The sequence below is a fragment of the Coturnix japonica genome, chromosome 14, assembly GCF_001577835.2.
Source record: "Coturnix japonica isolate 7356 chromosome 14, Coturnix japonica 2.1, whole genome shotgun sequence".
Taxonomy (NCBI): Eukaryota; Metazoa; Chordata; class Aves; order Galliformes; family Phasianidae; genus Coturnix; species Coturnix japonica.
This window is the reverse complement of record NC_029529.1, coordinates 11,652,406-11,674,560: the sequence shown is the minus strand read 5'-3', so window position 1 is coordinate 11,674,560 and position 22,155 is coordinate 11,652,406. Positions and strand designations below refer to the sequence as shown.

Below are 22,155 nucleotides of genomic sequence, written 5' to 3'. Positions count from 1 at the left end.
TTACCTGCCTGCCCCCCCATTACGCCCCATCCCCACACACATACACTTGCCTTGTGCTGCCTCCAATGGCACCTGCAGCCCAGCTGGGTGATGTGGGTCCCACCTGGGTCCAGTTGTGCTCCGGAGGACGGATGGAGGCTGTGAGCTGTCCCCGCTGCGGGGAGCGAGTGGCCCCACGGAGCAGTGCAACGCAAGCGGGGGATCAGGATCAATAGGTCACAGCCATGCACTGACGTGCCCCCAGAAAGAAAATCAGCAGAGGATTTGGGGCTGGTGGGGAGGCTACAATCACGTATTCAGGCCTTTAATCCCATATGGGCACAAAATCCCAGGATCAAAATGCCAGAGCTGCTCCTAATTGCTGACTGCTGTGCGCTGGCGGGTGGGTGAGCAAAACCTCTTAGGTGACGGAGGGCTGGGGGCAGACGTCCCGCTGCCTTCCTGCCTGCTGTGTGGGCACAGCCTGGTGGCAATAGGGGAAGGACGTGCCCAAGGCCAGTGGGCACCCTGGGGTCAGCATCCCTAAATACAGCAGCACATGGTGGTGCTTTGCAGTGGAGAGGGAAGCAGGGGCGTTTTGGCTGCTCCCTGCTCTGCCTGGGTTGCAGCTCTTTGGGGACTTCCCAGTCAGTACCCCACCAGGGTACAGTCATAAGCAGGAGGGAAGGGATGTTTCCAGAGGGACTTGGATGGAGTGGAGTGCTGAGCATGTAGGAACTTCATAGGGTTCAACGTGGCCAGGTGCAAGGGAGCACTTGGGTTGGACAACCCATACAAACCAGGTGATGAGAAGCCCTTTGCAGAAGGACTTGGTTGGAGGTATAAACAGGCAGTGTAGTGACCTGGGCCACCCAAAGGAGTGTGGCCAGCAGGGCAGGGAGGGGATGGTCCCCTCTGCTCCACTCCCTGAGCCCCCATCTGCAGCACTGTGTGCAGCACAGGAACATGGAGCAGTTGGAGCAGGGTTGGAGGAGGCCACAAGGGACAAAGAATTGCACACTGGCACAGGTTGGAAGGAATCTCAGAGATGACCCAGTTCCAACCCTCTGCAGTGGGCAGGGTTACTGACTGACCCATAGAGCAGACATCAAACCAGCTGCCCAGGACCCCATTCATAGCCATGGGCACCTCCAGGGATGGGCAACCCCAGCTCTGACCAGCAATGCCAGCACCTCACTGATCTCTGGGTGAAGATTTTCCCCCTAACATCTGACCTAAATTTCCCCTCTTTTAGCTTAAAGCCATTCCTCCTTGTCCTGTCAATATGAGACCATGTAAAAAGCTGTTCCCTTCCAGTTTATAATCTCGTTTAAGAACTGAATGGCTGCAGTGAGGTCTCCCCAGAACCCTCTCTTCTCCAGGCTTTACACCCCCAGCTCCCTCAGACTGTCTCCATAGCAGAAATGTTCCAACTTCTGAGCATCCATGTGCCCTCCACTGGCCCCTGGTCCCACCCTTCCTCTGCTGGGCCCCAGGCCTGGATGCAGCGCTGCAGGTGGGAGCTCCCGATGGTGGAGCAGAGGGGGACAATCTCTGCTATAGGAATGGCTGAGCTGCAGGCACTGAGCCTTGGGGAGGCTGGGGTCCGGGGAGCTGGGGAGGGGCAGGGGGTGCAGCAGTCTAAAGGCACAGTAAAATGGGAAGAGACTCCAGGGGGTGCAATGGTAGGACAAGGGTGAACGGTTTTAAACTAAAAGACGGGATGTTTAAGTTGGATGTGAGGAGGAAATTCTTGACCCCCAGTGGGCGGTGAGGCCCTGCAATGTGCTGCCCAGAGCTGTGTGTGCCCATCCCTGGAGGTGCTCGCAGCCACGGACGGGTCTACGGGAGGTGCCCCCCCTTGTGCACACAGTGGGCTGCGATCCCCCTCCCCTCACCCCGGATTCCCCCCTCCCGTCCTCTCAGCAGCACAGGAGCAGCGGGGATCCCCCTCCGGGCTCCTCCCTTCTCCTCCCAGCCCCGGCCCCGCTCCCCGGGAGGGCAGAGGCAGCCGCAGCCCCGTCCCCGCCTCCCTCCCTGGGCCCGGCCCCGCCGTCGCCGTTCCCGGCTCAGAGGGATCCCGGCGGCAGCGGGGGAAGAGCAGGAGAAGAGCGGGCGGCGGCCGGGGACGCGATGCACTCGCTCTTCAGGAAGCGCAACAAGGGGAAATACAGCCCGTCGGCGCAGAAGAAGAGGTGAGTGCTACCGCTGCGGTACCGAGAGCTCAGCGCCCAGACCCGGGTGGATTCTGCCGGGGGTCCCAGCCGGTGCTGCAGCTTGTGGGGCCGCCCCGAGCACCCCAGGATGTGGGCAACCCCATGGCATAAGCACCCCCACGTTGGGGTGCCTCTGTGTGCGGACACTGCCAGATTCCCTCGGTGTCCCAAAGTTCAGGCACCCCCAGGTGAGAGCAGCCCCCGGTGCCATCCCCAGGGCATGGCATGGCACTCATTGCTCAGACGGGACCGGGCAGGTGCCTTCACTGTCCCTGTGAGTGCCAGGTGAGATCCCAGAGCAGAAGTTTGGGGCAGAAAGTCATCAACCTTTGTTAGTGCTTTCTAAGGATCGATGATTCCTTCTATTCTCTCTCTTTTCGTTGTTTTATTTTTCCTCAACTTTATCGGTGCGACAGAGTGCTTCAGTTGTCTTGCTTGTAAAACAAGAGCAGCAGTCAAGCTGCCTGTCAGACAGACGCAGTTAAAATGGAAATCAATGGGGAATCACCCTCCCAGGAGGTACGGCCGCGCTCAGTGCTGCGTGCTGTGGGCTGAGGGGTTGCATCCCCAACGTGCTCAGTGCTGGGAGAGGTTTAGGTTTCTTCCTTGTTGGTCTCTGCGTTAAGGAGGAGCCCGCAGGAGGGGATGCTGCTGCCTCAGCCCGGGCTCAGGTGCTGCTGGGCTCCCCCTTTTTGGGGTCAGACACCCCTTGCCTTCAGGAGGGCTGGCAAGAGAAGATGGGATGGCCCTGAGCCCCCCACCAGCCCCATTCCCAGTGGTCCCGTTGCTGAAGGAAGGTGCCAACACCCTGCTGTGGGGCCATGGTACTCGGGAGGCTGCAAACCAGGCTTATTTTTAGGCTGGTTTGTGCCAGGACCGCGGTGCTGCACCCCCCTCTTCCCCCTCGCCCCCCACCCCTCCTGCTTTAGACACAGCCAAGAGGGGGCTGTGCCCATTAGCCCCAATTTGTTCATTCCTGCGTGTGAGTTTACAAACAGCTGCAAACACAGGGAACACTCCCACTGTGGGGAAACTTCCCTGCCATCAGGATGGGGACGCCGGCGTCCGACCGGTCGAACCACTCATAGGAGAAGGCAGAGGGAGACAGCAGGCAGCCGCCCCGTCCTGCGCTCTGGGCAGTGCCAGGCTCCCAGCCAGCACAGGAGGGACTGAGCAGCACTGCTAACATCAGCCCAGCACCAGGTTGTAAGCAGGAATTGGGGTCTCAACACGGTGGGGGCTCCTCCAGCCTTTGTGGAGCACTTTGGGGAGGCGGCGATGCCGTGTTGAAGGTGCTCAGTGCCAGGGTGCCGCGGTGACCGAGGCTTGGCAGCAGCTCGGTGGCATGGCACCAACCCAGTCATGGTTTGGCGAGCTCGAGGTTGTGCTGGAGCTGTGCCCAGGAGTGTTGTGGAGGGAGGAGATCGCTGCCCAGGCTGCCTATGGAGCAGCAGGTCATGTCCTGCAGTGGGTCACAGCCCGGCCAGGAGCTGCTCCCCCTGTCCCTGTGTTAAATCCTGAAGAGGATTTGGGGTGCACATGGCATGGTGGGACCTTGATGTACCAGCCTTAGCAGCACCCGTTGCCCCTGGAGAACATCCCTGCCAGCCAGCTCTGAGCACCCTTCCTCTGGCATTTCCATTGGCAGGCAGTGCTCCATGTCTTTGCCTTCCTGGTGCACAATTGTATGGGGTCTATGTTGTAGGATGTCCCTATTCCCTCTCCATTCCTCCTAAAAGAGAGTAGGGATAAGGGCACATGGGCCGTGGGAGCCTTGAGAAAGCTCCAGCCCAGCTGCCAGGGCTGGGTGTGCCAGGAGAGGCATTGCTGGGGGTGCAGCATGAGTGTGTTTATCTTATTCGGTTTATTTTTAAGAAGAGCCCAGTGCCAACCACACAGTGGTGCCAGAGGTCCCACATCCCAGGAAGGCAGAGCAGCCATATCATATAGGGGAACATCTCAGATCCTCCCCCATTCCCTTTCCCATATCCCAAAAGCAGGAGGTGGGTTTCTCCCCACCACGCAGCACCTGCCTGGCCCGGCCTCTGGGACTGGAACTTAAGGCTCAGGGGTGGGGGGGACCTGGTTGTGGGGCTGGTACCCATTTCCAGAGGCTGTTTTGCAGGGCTGGAGTCAGCAGGACTGAATAGACAACCGGTGAGTCAGGGCCCTGCTCTGTATTTATAGCGCAGCGAGCCTCGCCATCGCCTGCCCTATTTTCACTTTAATTTCCATGCACATTACAATAACATATCACCATTAATACAGGGGAAGATAAACAGCACTGAAACAAGGCGGGCTGAGCATGACAGCCTGCTGGCCAGCTACGTCCCAATGTGTGCTGAGACTTTGGAGCCAGAGTTTGGCCTCCCCCAAATGGAAGGTATGCTGGATGTAGCCCTCTGCTCTGCCCCCATCCCACACCAGCAGTGCTGTTGTATGGCACAGAGACACTGCTGTGCACAGGGTGGTTGCAGCTTCCTAAGAGAGCAGGGATGCAGAATGGCACCTGATCTACAGGTCCTGTTCACAGGGGTTGTGCTCTGCTCTGTGTGAGCACTCCCTTGTTTTAGGGGTGTGGGTGAAATCTCCTCCTCGTTTGAAAAGGAGAACATTTGGAGAGGTCCCAGGGACTGTGCACCGCTGCAGTCCTGCCCTCATCCCACACACACACACTGGGGCGTTTACTGCAAGGAGTGTTATCAGCAAAGACACGGGCTGATAGGAAGAGAGAAGGAAACAGAGGGGTCACATCGTTGCAAGGTTCAAATTCTGGCACCAGTCAGAGAGCTGAGCTGGTGCACAGCCCTTGCTCAGGGCACAGTGTGGGGGTCTGCCAGGCTGGAGGTGCTGCTGGGCTGGGGAGGTCCAGGCAGAAGGTTGGTTTGGAACTCAGTTCCCTTTGACACCATCTCTTGAGCATCACCGTGTTGTTCTGAGATGCTGGGAAGAGGGGGGACCCTCCTGCTGTGGATGCTCACATGCCCTGCAGCATCTTGGGGCTCTTCTGGGGAACGCCCGAGAGGCTGCTGCCAGCTCTCAGCAAAGCTGGAGCTCTCCCAAGCACGGTGAGCCAGGGCAAAAGCATCTCCTCTCCCTGAAGAGCAGAGAGCGGCTCCAAAGCTTTGAGCAACAACCGGTCAAGCACAGAGCAGCTGCCTCCTCCCTGCTCCCCAGCTGGGAAAAGCCAGAGCAAACCCTCCCCTCGTGCTGGAATCAGCCCCGTCCTGCACTGCAGAACAGAAACAGAGCCATTGTCAAACACAGCTTGTCACGAACATTATCATTTTTTCCTTCGTGATCAGAAAACTCCTTGGAAATGTTCGAGTTCTTCAGCAATGACAAAGCCTGGTTTTCCAGGGATTTTTTTCTTGTTCTTTTTCTTTTCCCCCCCTTTTCAAACAAAGCCGTCTCTATCTGGGCTCCATCTGAAATACAGCATCACTGTGGATCCCAAGCTGAATTTTATTTCCCCTGTACAATCTGGAAGCTTCTACATCACAGTCAAAACCAAAACTCAACAAGCTCCAAACTTCTTCTGTCTTTTGGGCTGCCATTTCCATCCGTGCTGCAGATCCCCATAGATTCAACCCCAGGATGTGGCTGGGCAGCACGCAGCCCCATTGCCAGCATGGGGCAGGCAGGCAGGGCAGCAGGATGCTCAGCCCTGCAGGTCACTGATGGACACAGCCATCACCCTGCTCCATGCCCAGCTTATGACACAACACCTATATAAAGAAACCTCAGTGCACAGCCTGCCCTGCTGTGCTGGAACCTCTTGGGGAAGTGGGATCTACTGCAGGTATATGGGGCAGGGCTTGAGGTGGATGCCTGCATCCGCAGTAGGGGATGGCTGTGATTTCCCCATTGCAGCCATGATGCTGCAACTCACCATATAACGCTGCTCCCACCTGGACTGTGGTCCACAGCTTGTGTAGGAGACACAGGGCACACCGAGCAGCAGCTCTAACGGGGATCAGCCTTTCCACGCGCCGTATAACAATTAATTCTGCTTCCACGTGATGAGATCATTAAGGCTCGTTATCTCCACTGGGTAAATGATTGGGATTAGAGTGAGCCAAGGTTCAGCCCTCATGGCAGGACCAGCTCTGGGCCCTTCAAGTATTTGGGAGCATGAAGCACGTGGGAGCGTGGTGGTGTTGGTGCTTACATCCCATCAGCACAGTGCAGCCAAAACAATAGAGGAGGTGAGATGTTTAAACTAACCATGGCGATGCAGGAGCTGTGGCACAGGGTGTTCTGGGCATTAATGGAAGCATTGGCTGCAGCTCAGCTGTCCCTGCTGGGAACGTCTGGCTGACCCCATGCAATTCCTTACTGATATGAAGTAAAGCAGACGGCCAGCCCTGCAAACAGCCAGCAAAGAGGCTTGTACCCTGAGCACATAGAGAAGGGAAGGAGGATCCCTGCCTGGCAGGAGCCAGAGTGCACAGGCACAGATGCAGCGTGTGCCATCCCATTGCCTTTTATTTGCTCTAAATGGTGCAAACCTCCCTGCAGAGCTGGTATCTCCAGAGGGAGGCAGGGTGTGAGCAGAACTCCTGCCCTGAGCCCAGGGCCCACGTGTGGCATCACTCCCATCGTGAAGCCCCGGCCACCACCCCCATGTTGGCAGCACGGCTGCGTGTTTTGGAAAGTGTTAGAAAGGCAGCAGTGAGTCACACACAGCTGCAAGGCCTGGCGGGCTCAGCTGGCCCCCAGCCATGTGGTGGGGCTATGGCATGCCAAAAGGAGCCCCCTGGGATGTGGCCTCTCTGCACGGGTACCTGCAGCGTGACGAGCTCCTCTCCCTCTTCTCTCTCCCCAGCATCTCCAGCAAAGAGCTGACCGAGCTCATTGAGCGCCTGCAGAAAAATGCTGACCAAGTGGAGAAGAACATCGTGGAGACTGACTCCCGAATGCAGAATGTGAGTACAAGCTGTGGCCCCGTGCATGCCTGTGCTTCAGGGGATGGGAAGGGGACCACATTGTCCTCTAGCCAGCCTGCCCATCGCTGCTGCATGGGAGCAATGCAGAGGGAGGAGCTCATCTGGCTCCCACTCTGAGGCACGCCATCATGGATGCTGGTGTTTTGCCCTTTGTGATCATTTCTCCCTGCTCTTTGCCCACCCAGGACTTGCACAAGATCAAGGCATGCCAGCTAGCACAGTACAAGGAGCTGACAGCTCAGAAGCTGACGGAGTCGGACAAGCTGCTCTATGTGCTGGATGGGGATGCAGCCGTCGCCAGGCACATGAAGCACCCCCAGGGGGACATGATCACTGAGGAGTGAGTACCGTGGGAGGGGATGGCCTTCTTTGTGGGTTCAGCTCAGAGCCCCCCATGCACAACCCACAGGCAGCGATTGAGCATGTCACCCACCAACAGCCCCAAATCAAGCTCTGCACTGCGGGGCAATATCTTCCCCCTGCCTTGAGCTAGATGATATACAGAGCAGCCTTGGTGCTTGGCAGCCTCTGCCCTCTGCTGCCCAGCCCATTGCTCAGTGGCATGGCTGAGGTCCCCGAGGGCATCACAAGGGGGCAGGGAGGGGACAACTGCAGCTGTTGCTAATGGCTGGGCTGCTCTGTACCCACGTCCTGCACCTCACCTCATCCTTCCCTTCCTACAGCATCCGGCAGCTGAAGGAGCGAGTGGCAAACCTACGTGTGAAACATGAACAGATCTACAACTTCCCCCTGCAGCACATTGAGCCCCAGGTCAACTGGTGCACAGTGATCGAAGAGAAACAGGTACCGAGGGGACAGCAGTGCTGCTGCCTGGGCACTGTGCCTCAATGGGGACACCTGGGCTGAGAGAGGAGAGGCTCCTGGGTGAGCTTGGGCAAACCTCTGCTGCTCTGCATCCAAGGGTGGAGACCATGCTCTCTTCCCTCTCTATATGGTGCCCTAACAGTGCTAAGGCTTCCCTGACACCCAGCTGCCAGTTCTGCTCCAACATGTGCCCCTTTGTTCTCATCCTCTATCTACATGCTGTTGGGTTCTCAGTAACCACCCTGCAGTTATGGGATGGCCACTGCCAGGTGCCCTCAGTAACCACCCCCATTCTCTGCATGCATTCTCTGCTGCATCAGCTTCAATCTCAAATTCTCAGATCCCCCTTATCATGGTGCTGCACAGCCCGTGAGAGCTTCTATATCCCTCAGCAACAGCCCCAGAGCCTGCCTCAGCCCAGCTCCACATCCAGCTCCAGTGACCAGAAGGAGCCACCCAGGCCCTGGATGCTGCATCCCATTTCCCTGCTGCTGACCCCGTATCTCATGTGCTGTAGGATGCGTTGTGTGGCAAGGGCTTTGGGACCGATCTGCCGCTGGTCAACAGCCAAGTTGAAGAGCACAACATCTTCCACAATGAAGTCATGGCCATTGGCCCACACATCACCAAGGAAGGCAACAAGGTCAGCACTTCTGCCCCATATCCCTCTGGAACAGGGGCTTCATGCCCAGAGGGAATGCAGGCAGCTCCCAAGCCTGGCTTGGGCTGGGTGAGTGCCCAGACCCACTGTTGGCTTTGGAGCTGAGCATCCCACATCACCTCCAGCTTCACGAGGAACCCAACCCCACAAAAGCCCTATTCAGCCCTATTCAAACTTCCACTCTGCAAACACCCCCTCCCCAACCACCTTTCTTCTCCCATTCCCAGGAATACACGGGTGACCTCCAAGCCAAGTACCAGAAGCTGCTGGTAAGAGACCTATGGAGTGCGGGGCTGGGGTGGGGTACGGAGACGAGCACAGGGCTGAGCTCTCCCTCTCTCCCTGCCAGGCCGGCTCGCAGCAGAGGCAGCAGGACCTGAACTCGCTGCAGGACTACATGCAGCGCTGCACCAACAAGCTCTACTGGCTGGATCAGCAGGCAAAGGACCGCACGCACTATGACTGGAGCGACCACAACCTGGACTACCCCAGCCGGCGCCGCCAGTATGAGGTGGGTGCACGATCACACCGGTCCCTTCTGCCTCAGTTTCCCATCATTAAACACTTGGAGGTCTACAGGTGATAGAAACATTAATCACACAACCACAGAATGGTTTGGGGTTGGAAGGGAACTTACAGTGTGATGGTTCTGACCTGCTGCAGGCAGGGACGCCTCTCATAGAGCAGGGACACCTCCAGGGATGGGGCACCCACAGCTCTCTGGGCAGCAGTGCCACCCTATGAGTGAAGAATTTCCTCCTAACTAATTAAATCTCCTCTTTTAGTCTAAAACTGTTCCCCCTTGCCATGTTACTACCTACACTTGCTGGTAAAGAGTCCCTCCCCAGCTTTTCTGTATCTCCCTTGGGCTCTGGAAGGCTTCTCTAAGGTCTCTCAGGACCTTCTCCAGGCTGAACAACCTTATCTTGTGCTAGAAATAAAGCAAAGAGGAAAGCTGGCAGGTTGCTGCCTCTCCTCACCCTTATCTCAGCATTAGCTTGGCAAGAATCCCATCATCAGCAACATCTGCAAGGAAAGGAAAACAAAAGCCACAGCGAGGGAACACAGCGCTTTGGGTATCATCCCCTTCTGTTTGTGTGGGGGTCAGCAGCTTGCTTCCCTCCATCTAGAACTTCATCCATCGGAAACTGGAGGAGAAGGAGGAGGCCATCAACAAGCTGCACGCAGATGGAGACCAGCTGCTGGCCCAGAACCATCCTGGGAAGAACGCCATAGAGGTGAGCATCGGTGCTGTGCTCATCCCCCACCATGGGGAGCTGCAGCTGCCCCAAGGCTGCCCCTCAGGCTCCTCTGCTCTGGGCAGAACCCACAGCCCTTCCCCATCTCCCAGCCCCACTTTTGGCACTGCTCAGGATGGGTGCTGCAGGTCGGGGCCAGCTCAGGCTGCCATCCCCCCCAGGTGTTGACACAGCATTGCATTACAGGCACACATCGAGGCAGTCCACGCCGACTGGAAGGAGTATCTCAACTTCCTGATCTGCGAGGAGAGTCACCTCAAGTTCATGGAGGACTTCCACAAGGTATCAGACTGCTGGGGCTGGGCCTTAGGAACTGAAGCTGGGACCCTTAAATACCACCTGGTCCCACCCCTGCAATGAACAGGGACACCCACAGCTCCATCAGTGCTCAGAGCCCTCCCAGCCTGAGCTTGGGGGTCTGCAGGGATGGGGCACCGCTGTCTCCCTGGGCAGCCTGTGCAGTGCCTTACTGCCCATATTGTAACAGACTTCTAATCTGAACTCCCCTCTTTTAGTTTGAAACCATTACCCCTCGTCCTGTCACCGCAGTCCCTGCTAAAGACCTCTGTCCCCCTCTATCCTAGAGCCCCCCTTTAGATACCAAAGGGCCGCTCTCAGCTCTCCCTGCAGCCCTCTGTTCATGCTGCACAGCCCCAGCTCATAGCCTGTCCTGGAAGAGAGAGGTTCCATCCCTCAGATCACTTTTGTGCCCCTAAAAATCACCTCCTCCATGCACCAGCACCACTGCTCGGTGTCAGCACCCTCATGCACAGCAGAGAACCCTGCTCTGCTGGGACTCACAGAGGCTCCTGCCGCCTCTTTGCAACTTATTCACCACCTCAACCCCCAGCAAAGCCCCCAGGGAAGCCTCACATCAGGCAATGGGAGCTTCCCACCAAAGCAGCACAGCTGTGAGTGGGAAAAACCGCACCTGCAGTGCTGTGCTGGCTGCAGGGAGCCTGCATGGAGCTGCACAGCCCAGCTGAGCGCTGCAGACAGATGTCTGCCTGATAAATTGCATCTGGCAGCCTGGGAGGCTGAGCAGGGAGCAGGTCGGGCCGGATTCCTCTCCCACAGCCTGGGCGTGTTGAGGACGTGATGAGGCTCCTGCCAAGGGGGAAGCAGGGTGCCCAGCCCCTCCGTGCTTCCCCTGGTACCTGCCCAAATAACTGCCCATGGGGTGGATTGCATGGGGAAGGGCCAAACTCTGCCTGCTCCTCCTCGTTGGCAGCAGGGAGGAGCACGTGGCGTGATGCTGCCCACGTGAAACCCCAATTAAAGGTGGGGAGGGCTGGGAAACGTGGATTGAACAACCCTGCAGGAGAAAAGCTGCCTTCCTTCTCTCTCCCCCAGCTGACTTTCCCTGGCTCTGCTCTTGCAAATAGCAGTTTCTCATCCTTGTCTATGTGTCTCACCCACGGCACCTCACAGGGGCTGTTCCTGCTGCAGGGATCCCCTGGTGAGAGATTCTGCTTTTCTGCAGTTTCAGAAAGATGCAAAAGATGCCCAGCAGCTCTTGAAGAGAGTCGATACGGACCTGGACCAAAAGTACAGCCCAGAGTTCAAGGACAGATACCAGCTGGAGTCGCTCCTCAGGGAGCTGGATGTGAGTAGTGGCAGATGGAGGACCAGGGGATCCAGAGCACCTCCATGGCACCACGGTGCAGTCCCCATAGGGGTGGGCACCAGCCCTGCTCACTGGCCATGCTGCTGCCTCCCTCCACCTGGCTCTTCCTCTGCCTTGAGCTAGGGATTGCCTCTCCCACAGCAACGTAATTGCTCACCGGGCTGGTTTTTATTTGTTCTCCCATTGAGTTGGTGCTCATAAAGGGTAGGAGTATAATTAGACCTGCTGCCGGAGGAGGCAGTGGAACGAGCTGTGCTGGGGCCTGGTTGTGTCCCCAGCATGATGCAGCACTGATTGGTGCAGCAAAAGCTCTGCCCAATGGGTGCCCTTCTACTCCCACCCCAGTGACCATTGTAGGACACCCACCTGCCTGGACACAAATAGAACAACCCACACAGAGCTTTGTAAAGTGCTCATTAGAGCTAATTGCTGGGAGCAGGGCTATCCCAGCACCAGGCACAGAGACCCCTTCCTCAGCCTGGCTGTAGGAGCTGGCAGGAGGACATGGGAGCACTCAGTGCAGGATCCCAGTGGCTGCAGAGCAGGACCCAAAAAGCCATCCAAAAAGCAAAGGAAACTGAAGGCTCTGTCAATCAGTATAAGCTCTTCCCAGCTTTGGGGGCACAGGAGCACATCCCCTCTCCCTCCATCCCACGTTTCTTTGCTCATTCCCCATGCTAGGACCAAGAGAAGGCCCTGGAGAAGTACGATGCTGTTGTGCAGTCGCTGCAGGAACGCAGCCAGCATGTCCTGCCCCTACGGTACCGCCGGCTGCCACCACCACAACCCATCCCTGTGGAGGCTCTATGCGAGTATGAGGGCGAGCAGGTAACGGCCCCAGGGTGAATGCAAGGGACACCAGCACTGGGGACAGGGTGACAGGCAAAGCACAGCTTCTGATCGCCCTGCAGCCATGGTGCTTGTTGCACACCCCCCTGCAATGCTGTGTTGCAGTGCCATGCTGAGCTGGGGGGTAGTGAGGTTACAGCCACACCAAGTGGCCACTCGGGTGGGCTGACTCAGACTGAGCTTCCACCACGGGACTCACAGCAGGTTCAGGAGATGCCACCTCCTCCCTGCCCTGCTGCAGTGACTGACAGCAGAGAAGAGGCTGGGGGCTGTGGGGAGTGAGCCCATAAGTTCAAGGGACACAGCCTGACCTGCTGCTGATGGTTCTCATCTCCAGGGCCAGATAACCCGAGGAGCCCACTACACCCTGCAGAAGAACAGTGGAGACATCTGGGAAGTGATGGACGGTGCTGGAGGTGCCATCAGTGCCCCGGGTGTCTGCTTCATGATCCCCCCTCCAGATGCAGAGGCAATAGCACTGGCAGACCAGTAAGTGCAGGACCACAGCGCCCAACCCTCCCAGTGCCACCCCTCCAGCCAGATCCCCCTCCTCTGGGGGGGTCTTTAAGTGAGGGGAGTGCTCCCACTCACTGGGAAGCACTCACAGGATGAAGCACCTCTCCTGCTGCACCACACAGAGGAAGACTCTGCTGTGCCCACTTATGAATGTGGATGAGGGTGCCGAGAACCCCCCAGCTGGGCTTCTCCCAGTTTTTACAGGCCAGATGAGTGCTGGAGGGGCAGCTCTTACCTCATCTCCACGCTCTCCCTTCTGTAGGATTGCTGATAGCTACGTAGCTGTGAAGGAGAAAACCTCCAACTGCAAGAATGTCCTCCAGCAGCGCTACGAGGGGCTGAAGGCCGACAGCATTGGAGGTACAGCTCTGCCAGGGCAGCCCTTTCCCCTACACTGTAGTAGTGTCTTGAGCTCAGGGGTGCCTCTGCTTTGTCCCCTCCACCAACAACCATGCAATCCTGCGCCACTTCTGTCCTCGTACCCAGGAGATAATGGTGGAACATAGCACCACCTGGAATCAAAATCTTGGAATGGTCCAGGTTGCTTAAGCTTTTTGAGATCACCAAGTCCAACCATCAGCCAAAAAGTCCCACACCAAACCACATCCCTTTGTGCTACACCCATACATCTCAAACACTGCATGGATGGGGACACCATTATTGCCCTGGGCACACACCAGTACCTGAGACACAGGGCCTTTGACTCTTGCTGGTGGCCAAAGCGTTGGGCTGCTGCTTTGTTGGAGTGAGAGGACATCACTGACAGCTTCTTATCTCCTAAGAGTCCTGGGGCACAGTGTTGGAGCAAGCAGGTTGTGGTTACAGCAGGCAGAGAGCAGAGGAGGATGAGGTTTCATGCTCAGTGGTGGGACTGAGCTGACTCTAACCTGCCCCATTCTCCTTCCCCAGATGCTGCATCAGTTCAGGGCCGCCAGCTTCTGGCAGGGCTGGAGAAAGTACACAGTGACCTGGACAAGTTGGAGAAAGCAATAACAGCAAACCTCCGTCCGCCGCTGGAGCAGAGTCGGGCTGTGCAGGACAGCACTGAGCGCTCCAAGGACCTGAAGGTACGGGGCTATAGGAGCAGGCACATTGTGCAACACAGGGACCCTGCTTCCAAAGCTGGGGTCCTTCCAAGAGGTCTTCAGAGTGGTTCTTGATGTTCTGGATGCTGTCGGTGCTCCCAGGGGCATGAGGGCACAGGGCAGTGCCACCACCACATAGTGACCAAACAAAGGTACCAACACTTGCAGTCCAAGGCACAACTTCTCCTTGTGCACAACTCAGCATCTGCTCCACTAGGCTCCGGTGCTGCAACACTTTGCTCCCTTCCTCTCCTTCTGACCCCTAATTAATTCAGGCTCTGTGCCACAAACCTCCCTCATTCCAGGAGGAAATCCACCTCCTGGCTACGTTACCTGCTGAGGGCTGTGTCAAAATCCAAGTGCCACCACAAGTGAGAGCAAATTGCTCCAGCTGTCTGCAGCACTTTGATGTCCAGGAGAGAAGCCAGCCTTCAGGCTGCAGAGCCCAGTGGTCCAGATGAGCTCAGCATGTTTCCAACAGAGCCGGAGCTTCCTTGCTGAGGGCTATCTAGCCTGCTCCAACAGAGCTGGATATGAGCCTGGATGGAGAAAATATCTTCTTGTTCCCTTTAGGGCTGAAAGGCACCTGCCACCAAGCACACACCTCAGCCCTGCCCTCCCCTCTCACACCAGACAGCTACAGGTCAGCTGTTCTTCCCCATAGCCACAAGGTTCAGTTGCTGCAAAGGTTTTTTCCTACCGCAGAATATAACCAATGAAGTCCGTCGCATCGAACCAGAGAAAATGAGGAAGATCCAGGACTGCGAGGCCTTCATTGAGTCCGTGCCCAACACTGGCAGCGCTACGTTGGTAAAGAACAAGGTGGAGAACACCAACAAGAAGTATGACCGTGTGGTTCAGCTGCTCAGTGCTGCCCAGGAGAAGTAAGTCATGGCACAAGCCCAGCAGAAGCAGACAGGGTTGGTGGTGATGGGCTGGTGGTTGGACTTGATGGTCTTAGAGACCTTTGATAACCTTAATGGTTCTATGATTCAACATCCTTCCCCTTGCATCCGTACAGAGTTGAGGTGGCCACACACCTGGAGAAGAGCCTCCAGCAAGGCCGAGACCTGCTGTCTTCATATGAGAACAAACTGGTCACAGATGACACTGTGCCAGAGGACTTGCGGGTGATAGACCGTAAGAAAGAAGAGCTGCTGGTGAGTGTTTGCTGCAGCCTGTTTTCTACCCTATTGATGTGTCTCACACACAGAACTGCTTCCCAGGAGCTGTAGCAGTTGCTGCCCCAAGCCCTGAACACAAATTGGTGGTGACAAAAACCTGGTACATGTGCGGCCCTGAAGAATCTCTCCCTCCTTTTTCCACAGGCCATGGGCTCTGAGCTCCAATCCAAAAGGTTCTTGCTTAATGAGGCAGAACAGAACTTGCTGAGGACAAAGACCTGCTCCAACACCCTGGCCAGCAAGTTCCAAGAGCACTGTCCTGACATCGAGCGGCAGGAAGCTGAGCTCTACAAGCTCAACCAGCGCTTCAACAACCTCAGCAAGCAGATTGACCACAGGTGAGGCTCTAGGACAGCATCTAGCTGGAACTGGACCAGCCTGGGATGTTTACAGTAGGGCAGGAACCACTCTGAAAGCAGAAGAGGTGTAATGCTGTCTAGGAATGGGCAGTTGCAGAATGGATTCCAGGCTGTGCCAAGGAGGAGGCGATAGATGTTCCTGGCACGCGCTGGCTGGGTAGGTCTGGGCAGCCTCTGGGATTAAATGTTCTTGCAACAGAGATGGGGACTTTGGCAAGTGGCTGCACCAGCAGTAGGTGAGATAAGAGCATATGAGCTGTCATCCACCCACACCTGCCTCTGCCTGGATCACAGCACATCTTGTGCCTTCTTATCCCACTGCAGGCTCCACCCAGCATTCAGCATCCTCCACATTCTCCCTGCCATTTCCCTGTGACTCATTTCTCCTGCGATTTCCTCTTGCTTTCACACCAACCAGGTGGCAGTGATTCCTGCAGAAGAGCACCTGCAGGGAGGGGGATGGAGAACAACTCCAGCTCAAATCTGTGTCTTTGGGGAGCAGGGAAGGGAAAACAGGGACGAACAAAGAGGTGTTTGAAGAAGACAACAACTGAGACTGTGCTGACATTGAGTCCATTTCCCCTACAGAACGCAGACCCTGCAGAAAGCAAAGAGCGCCTATTCCAACTACCGCACAAACTATGACAAAATCAACCAGTTCCTTTGCAACATACCCAACTATGAGCCGCAGGAGACAGACAACATCCAGCAAGTGGAAGTGAAGCTGAAGAACCAAGCGGTAATTCTTTCTGAGAGCCCTGGGCTGCTTGAGGGAGGGGAAGAGGACCACAAAGAGATGATTAATGGAGTCAAACAGCTCCTGCGCATAACATGGGAAAACATACAGGCTTAGCAGCTTTATTTTTACACTATAAGGTCCCACACTCTTACCTGTGACATGTTTGTAAATAGCAGGGCAGTGCTAGGAGGTTGCAATTCTCAGTGTTGTAACTTCAGTGGCAACCCTCCCAAAAGGTGAATGAAGTCTTTGGGCTTCTGCATTCCCTCTGAATGCATCTTTGTTTGTCCCAGGCGCTCCTTGGTGACATCGCAAGTAAAGAACAGGAGGTGCAAAAGGTCTCTGCCACAGCTCAGCAGTACCAGCAGGCAGTAAAGGTAAGGGCTGCAATTCTGCCAGCAGGAAAACTCTTCACATTCTATTGAGAGCTGTCTGTTGAAGAACTAGGAAGCCTAGTGTGCTTGCTTAAACAGCTGAGGAGCTGGACCCAGGTGATGTCTGTTCCAACATGGACATCACATGGCAATTAGCCAGGATTTCCTGCTTGGGAAAGGAGTTTTCTACTCCATGGCCAGCATTGGTGAGGTGACTGGTGAGTCTGGTCATACTGCTGTGGTCACCAGACTGTAGGACAGGCAGAACGTGCCCAAGAGCCTGCAGGGTGACCCACAGGTCCCACACCAGCCTCAGCAGCTTGCCCAAAATGTGGCCAAAGGGAAGAAGTCAAGAGAGATGGAGTTTGGGGGGGGTGATGCAGGAATCTCACCCCTTCCTCCTGGGAACTTCTTCCCACAGGACTACGAGCTGGAAGCTGAGAAGCTGCGGTCCATCCTCGACCTTGAGAACGGGCGCAATGGGTACATGAGCAAGAAGCCCAGGCTGCAATCTCCAGCTGCAAAAGTGAAAGAGGAGGTAAGCAAGAGGTACCCTACGGAGAGCTACAGCAGCTCACAGCCTGTGGGACCAACGGGGGTTATGCAAACAAGCATTTCATGGTCAGCATCCTGGATAGAAGTGCTTGTGGAGAGAGCAGGCCACCAGCCACTTGACACTGGCCAAGACCAGGGACGATCCCTGGTCCCACCACCTTTGCTGAACACTCTTTTATCTCCTAGGAAGCCATTCTGGCAGCCAAGTTCACCGAAGTGAATGCTGTGAACAGGCAGAGGCTGCAGAACCTGGAATTTGCTCAGAGCCTCCTGAGGCAGGTAAGCCATCTCCCACACACAGAGGCTCAGGGCTTGGCTGTGCTGTGTGGCTCCTGAGGGTCAGCTCGGTGCAAGCTCAAGCTCTTGGCTTAGATCTATGTGTGCTGCAGGCAGGCAGCTTGATGCAGCTGCAACAGGCTGTGGCAGTGTGAATCTGAGAGAATATGAGAATCACACACACACACGTGTGCCTTTACTATTACAAGCTGAACTGGAAATGAATATAGCTGGCATTTCATGCCCCTAAAGCCATCAATCAGCAGACACCTCAATGAAGTGGTCTGCCTGGGATGAGGCCCAAGCTCTCCATGTTTTCCAGTTCCTGATCATCCTTAGAAGCTCTGTGCTATTTTTAACACTTCCTTTATGCCTAGCCCATACCAGAATGTGCATCTGTCAGAGCTTAAAGCTTTGTTGGGACCATAACAGGTATCACTGAGAGCGATTTCCAGGCCAGGAATCCACAGAGCAGTTCAAGAAACACCCATCTGCAAATCTGCCCTGTTTAGTGTTTGCAATAGGCAGCCTCCATTAACCCAGATCAGCATCCTCCTGCAGTACTGTCGCAGGAGTGAACGAGCTTACTTGGTGCTTAACTACACGCTTTTTTTCGACAACAGCAGCCAGAGGCTCAGGTGACACAAGACTTCATCCAGACCAAAAAATCTGTAAGGCCTGTAGAAGAAGTCTGGAAGTTGAAGAAAGAGCTTGAGGATGAGACTCAGCGTCGGCAACAGTTAGAAGCTGAGATCCAAGCCATCCAGAACAACATTGTCCACCTGCAAAACCAGAAGCCTCAAGAAACCGTGGTAAAGAAGGAACTGGTGAAGAAAGTACCGGACCCGCAGCTGGAGGAGAGCTTCCACAAACTGCAGCAAAGCCTGGCTGAAGAGCAGCGCAAGAACCAGGTGCTGCAGGATGAGCTGGAGGCCCTTAAAGTCAGGCTGCGTGTTTTGGAGCATGAGAAGAAGGAAGGAGGGCAGGAGTATATAGTGAAAGAGGTGCTGCGCATTGAGCAAGATAAGGCTCAAGCTGAAGAAATCCTGAGGCTCAAAGAAGAATTGGAAGAGCTCAGGAGGCAGGAAGGAACCAGGGAAAACGAGGTCAATCTTTTACGCCAACAAATCGCTGTGCTGTCCAGCGAGAAGAACAAAGAGCAGGAGAAGGTAACAGAGAAGGAGGTGCTGAAGCTGCAGAACGATCCCCAGCTGGAGATGGAATTCCGAATGTTGCAAGAGAACAAGGAGAGGGAGAGTGCCCTGAGGCAGAAGCACGAGGAAGAGCTCAGCTTCCTCCAGGAGAAGCTCAAACGTCTCGAGAAGGAACGGGCCATTGCTGAGGGCAAGATTACTGTCAAGGAGGTGCTGAAGGTGGAGAAAGACGTGGCCATCGAGAGGGAGGTGAATGAGCTTCGGCGCCAGTACGAGGATGAGAAATCCAAGGGGCGTTCCAACGAGAGGGAGAAGGCCGAGCTGCTCAGGAAGATCCAGCTGCTGGAGGAAGAGAACACCAAGGTGGTTGTCCAGGAGAAGGTGAGGGAGATCGTGCGGCCGGATCCTAAGGCTGAAAATGAAGTTGCCAACCTTCGGTTGGAGCTGGTAGAGCAGGAGAGGAGATACCGGGGTGGTGACGAACAGTTGAAGAGCTGTCAGAATGAACTGGCTGCTCTGCGGAACAGAGAGCCGCTGGTAGAAGTCAAAGAAGTCATTAAGGAGGTCATTAAGTACAAGAATGATCCAGAAACTGAAAAGGAGCTACAGCGGCTCCGTGAGGAAATCATAGAGAGGACAGCAGCAATTGAAAGAGCTGACCTCGAGATCTACCAGCTGAAACAAGAGATACAAGCTTTGAAGGATACCAAGCCTCAAGTGCACACAAAGGAAGTTGTTCAAGAAATTCTGCAGTTCCGGGAGGACCCGAAGACGAGAGAGGAGGTGGAATCTCTGAGAGTGCAGCTGGCGGAGGAACAAATGAAGCACGTTGACCTGGAGAGGGAGCGGCTCCTCCAAGAAGAGAAAGTAAGACAAAAGGAGGAGGAACTTTCCCAGGTGAAGGAGAAAGTGGTCCAGCAAGAAGTGGTGAAGTACGAGCAAGATCCTGCCTTGAAAGCAGAAGTGAACTCCTTCTCGCAGAGCATTGAGAGCGAGCTGAAGCAGATAGATTCCCTCCGTGAAGAACTGCGCAGGCTGCAGAGGAGGCGGTCTGAGCTGGAGCGACAATTGGAAGAACTGGAGAAAGAGAGACAGGCCCGCAGAGAGGCGGAACTGGAAGTGCAGAGGCTGAGGATTAGGTTGAATGAGTTAGAAGAACAAGAGAGGGAAACGACAGAACGAGTAACAGTGAAACAGAAAGTGATCCTTCAGCAAGATCCCCAGCAAGAGAAGGAGCACTCCCTTCTCAAGCTGGAACTGGAAGAAGAAAAACACCGGAGACAAGTCCTGCAAACTGAACTGGAAGCCTTGAGAAAGAAGCTTCTTTCATTGGAGAAAATGGAGGTCAAAGAGAAAGTTGTCTTTTCAGAGAGCGTCCAAGTGGACAAAGGAGACACGGAGTATGAGATTCAGAAGCTGAAGAGCAACCTGGAAGAGGAGAGCAGGCGCAAGAGGGAGCTAGATGCGGACATCAATAGGCTTGAAACCAGGCTGTCTGAGGTGGAATTCAACAACTCTAAGTCATCGAAGGAACTAGACTTACTGAGAGAAGAAAACCACAAATTACACCTTGAGAAACAGAACCTGCTGATGGAAACAAGGAGGCTGCAGTCAGAGATTGAACTCACAGCAACAGAAGCTCGGGATTTGAGAAACATGACCCACATGGACAGTGGAATAAACCTAGACTCCAGATTCCAAGCTCTGGAAAGAGAGTTAGATGATCTGAAGCAGTTATCTAAAGAAAAAGATGCAGAGATCGAGCAGCTCCAGAACCGCCTCAAGACGGTGGCAATCAAGAGGGAACAAAGAGAGAACCACCTGAGGCGCTCCATTGTGGTCATCGATCCAGACACAGGCAAGGAGATGTCTCCAGAGGAAGCTCATGTGCTTGGCCTCATTGAATGGAGCCTGTTTGTCAAGCTGAAGAGTCAGGAATGCGACTGGGAAGAGATCTCAATCAAGGGGCCCAATGGGGAATCATCCGTGATCCTCGACAGGAAATCAGGCAGAGAGTTCTCAATCGAAGATGCGCTGAAAAGCGGCAGACTAAGCACGGCCCAGTACAACAGTTACCTCAACAAGCAGATGTCAATCCAGGAGCTGGCGGTCTTGGTGTCTGGAAGTAACTACCCAGTGCTCGCTCCACTTTAGAACCTTCTCTTAAAGGCAGCAAGTCAGAGCTGCACCACTTGTTAAGACTACCAGATCACTGCAAATCCTCGCCCTCCTTTGCATCTTCCAAAATGCTAGAGCCTCTGTCCAGCCGCGCTATGAAGCCGCACTGCTTGCTGTCATACGCTGCGGAAAAGCACCGCCAGTAGTGGAAAACACCTTTGTCAAGCCTACAACTAAACCTTCGCTCCCTCTTCAGCCCTACCCAACCACTCAACAAACAAGATGACAAGCCAAAAACAAGCAAAGTACCTGAAGTCCAAAAGACTCAGTCAAACCCACAGTTTCTTCAACATGTAAGCCACAAAGGCAGAAAACAAATAAATAAAGCAGATGTTAGGAGACTGAGGGTCAAAATGATTCTGGGCTGACCAGCGAGAGCTGGGTACATCAGCTCCATGTTGGTAAGCCTCACAGTTTGACTGTGGGCAACCAAACGATGGGATTATCCTTGGAGAAAACCGGCTCTGTAAGCAAAAGGCGTGATGTGCACCTCACCTTGGTACCATCACATGAACACCCGACCTTTTTGCTCACCGGCGTGCTGATGCTGCTGGGCAAGAGTGAAATGAAGCACAGTAATTTGATGGTGTCAGCCCTAGATCCAGGAGGAGCATTCCTATACCATAGAGTTCACCAAGAAGTATGTGAAGAGCCGGCAGCAGTGCCGAACACAAGATGCTGGTGTAAAGCATGCAACTGTAACCAAACGCAGAGTGCCTTCGAAACACAGTTAGCTTACCTCGTGGTTGAGAGCCATTTGTGCTGGTATCTTATCGAATAGAGTTACATGCAGCTACACGTCTCACTTACTTGTGTACGGGAACGGGAAATAGAGGGGAATTCTATTTATAGTATGAAATAAAAAAAAAATGCAGTGGTTCCAATCAGATGTTTGTCTTCCTTTATTGCTTACAGCGCTCTCTTGATCCTTGGCCTTATGGGAAGATGCCAGCTGAGAGTCAACATTAAAAAGAAACTGATAAATAGGACTATTCCTTTGACCAGACTCAGCGTTAGCTGGGACTAATTAGCGGCATTAGATGGGAGGGAACTGCACCATCAAATGAGACTGCAGCTACGGGAAGAGAGGGATTTATGCTGGGATGCTACTAGAGACTTCTAGAGTACAACTAACTGTTTCCTTTACCCCAATTTCTGCCTTACCAGGGCAATTTCTGCTTTACCAACCCCTCTATCAAAGTTTAAACCCCAGGATCTTTTTCACGTTATGTCATCAACTGATGCAGCAAAAGCTTTGGCAGAGCAGTGCTGCCTTTCAGCCATACTCACATCCAGCTCTGCCCCGACCAGCCCGCATTCTTCATGTGACACCTCTCCTTTCATTAAAGCTCAATACCTGAGCCTCAGCA

At 54.8% G+C, this 22,155-nt stretch overlaps 1 protein-coding gene across 1 annotated transcript; it reads left to right on the top strand.

Moving 5' to 3' along the window:
• Positions 1–2,021: 2,021 nt before the first annotated feature.
• Positions 2,022–21,672, top strand: PPL (periplakin). Its single transcript, XM_015877169.2, has 22 exons — positions 2,022–2,174; positions 7,024–7,123; positions 7,330–7,484; positions 7,828–7,948; positions 8,487–8,612; positions 8,858–8,899; positions 8,980–9,141; positions 9,761–9,868; positions 10,076–10,171; positions 11,373–11,495; positions 12,198–12,344; positions 12,703–12,854; positions 13,144–13,241; positions 13,791–13,948; positions 14,672–14,850; positions 14,988–15,126; positions 15,295–15,488; positions 16,098–16,248; positions 16,542–16,625; positions 17,044–17,160; positions 17,364–17,456; positions 18,077–21,672. Exons 1-22 carry the CDS (start codon positions 2,113–2,115, stop codon positions 20,759–20,761), a joined length of 5,292 nt encoding a protein of 1,763 aa, XP_015732655.1. The 5' UTR covers positions 2,022–2,112; the 3' UTR covers positions 20,762–21,672.
• The last annotated feature ends 483 nt before the right edge of the window (positions 21,673–22,155 follow it).

What these genes read in the sequence shown, in the direction of transcription:
- PPL (XM_015877169.2), top strand. Translation starts at nt 2,113, where the DNA reads ATGCACTCGCTCTTCAGGAAGCGCAACAAGGGGAAATACAGCCCGTCG. An exon ending in TGAAGCTGAAGAACCAAGCG is followed by an intron (nt 16,249 to 16,541) that starts GTAATTCTTTCT and finishes TGTTTGTCCCAG; the next exon opens with GCGCTCCTTGGTGACATCGC. An exon ending in CTGCAAAAGTGAAAGAGGAG is followed by an intron (nt 17,161 to 17,363) that starts GTAAGCAAGAGG and finishes TTTATCTCCTAG; the next exon opens with GAAGCCATTCTGGCAGCCAA.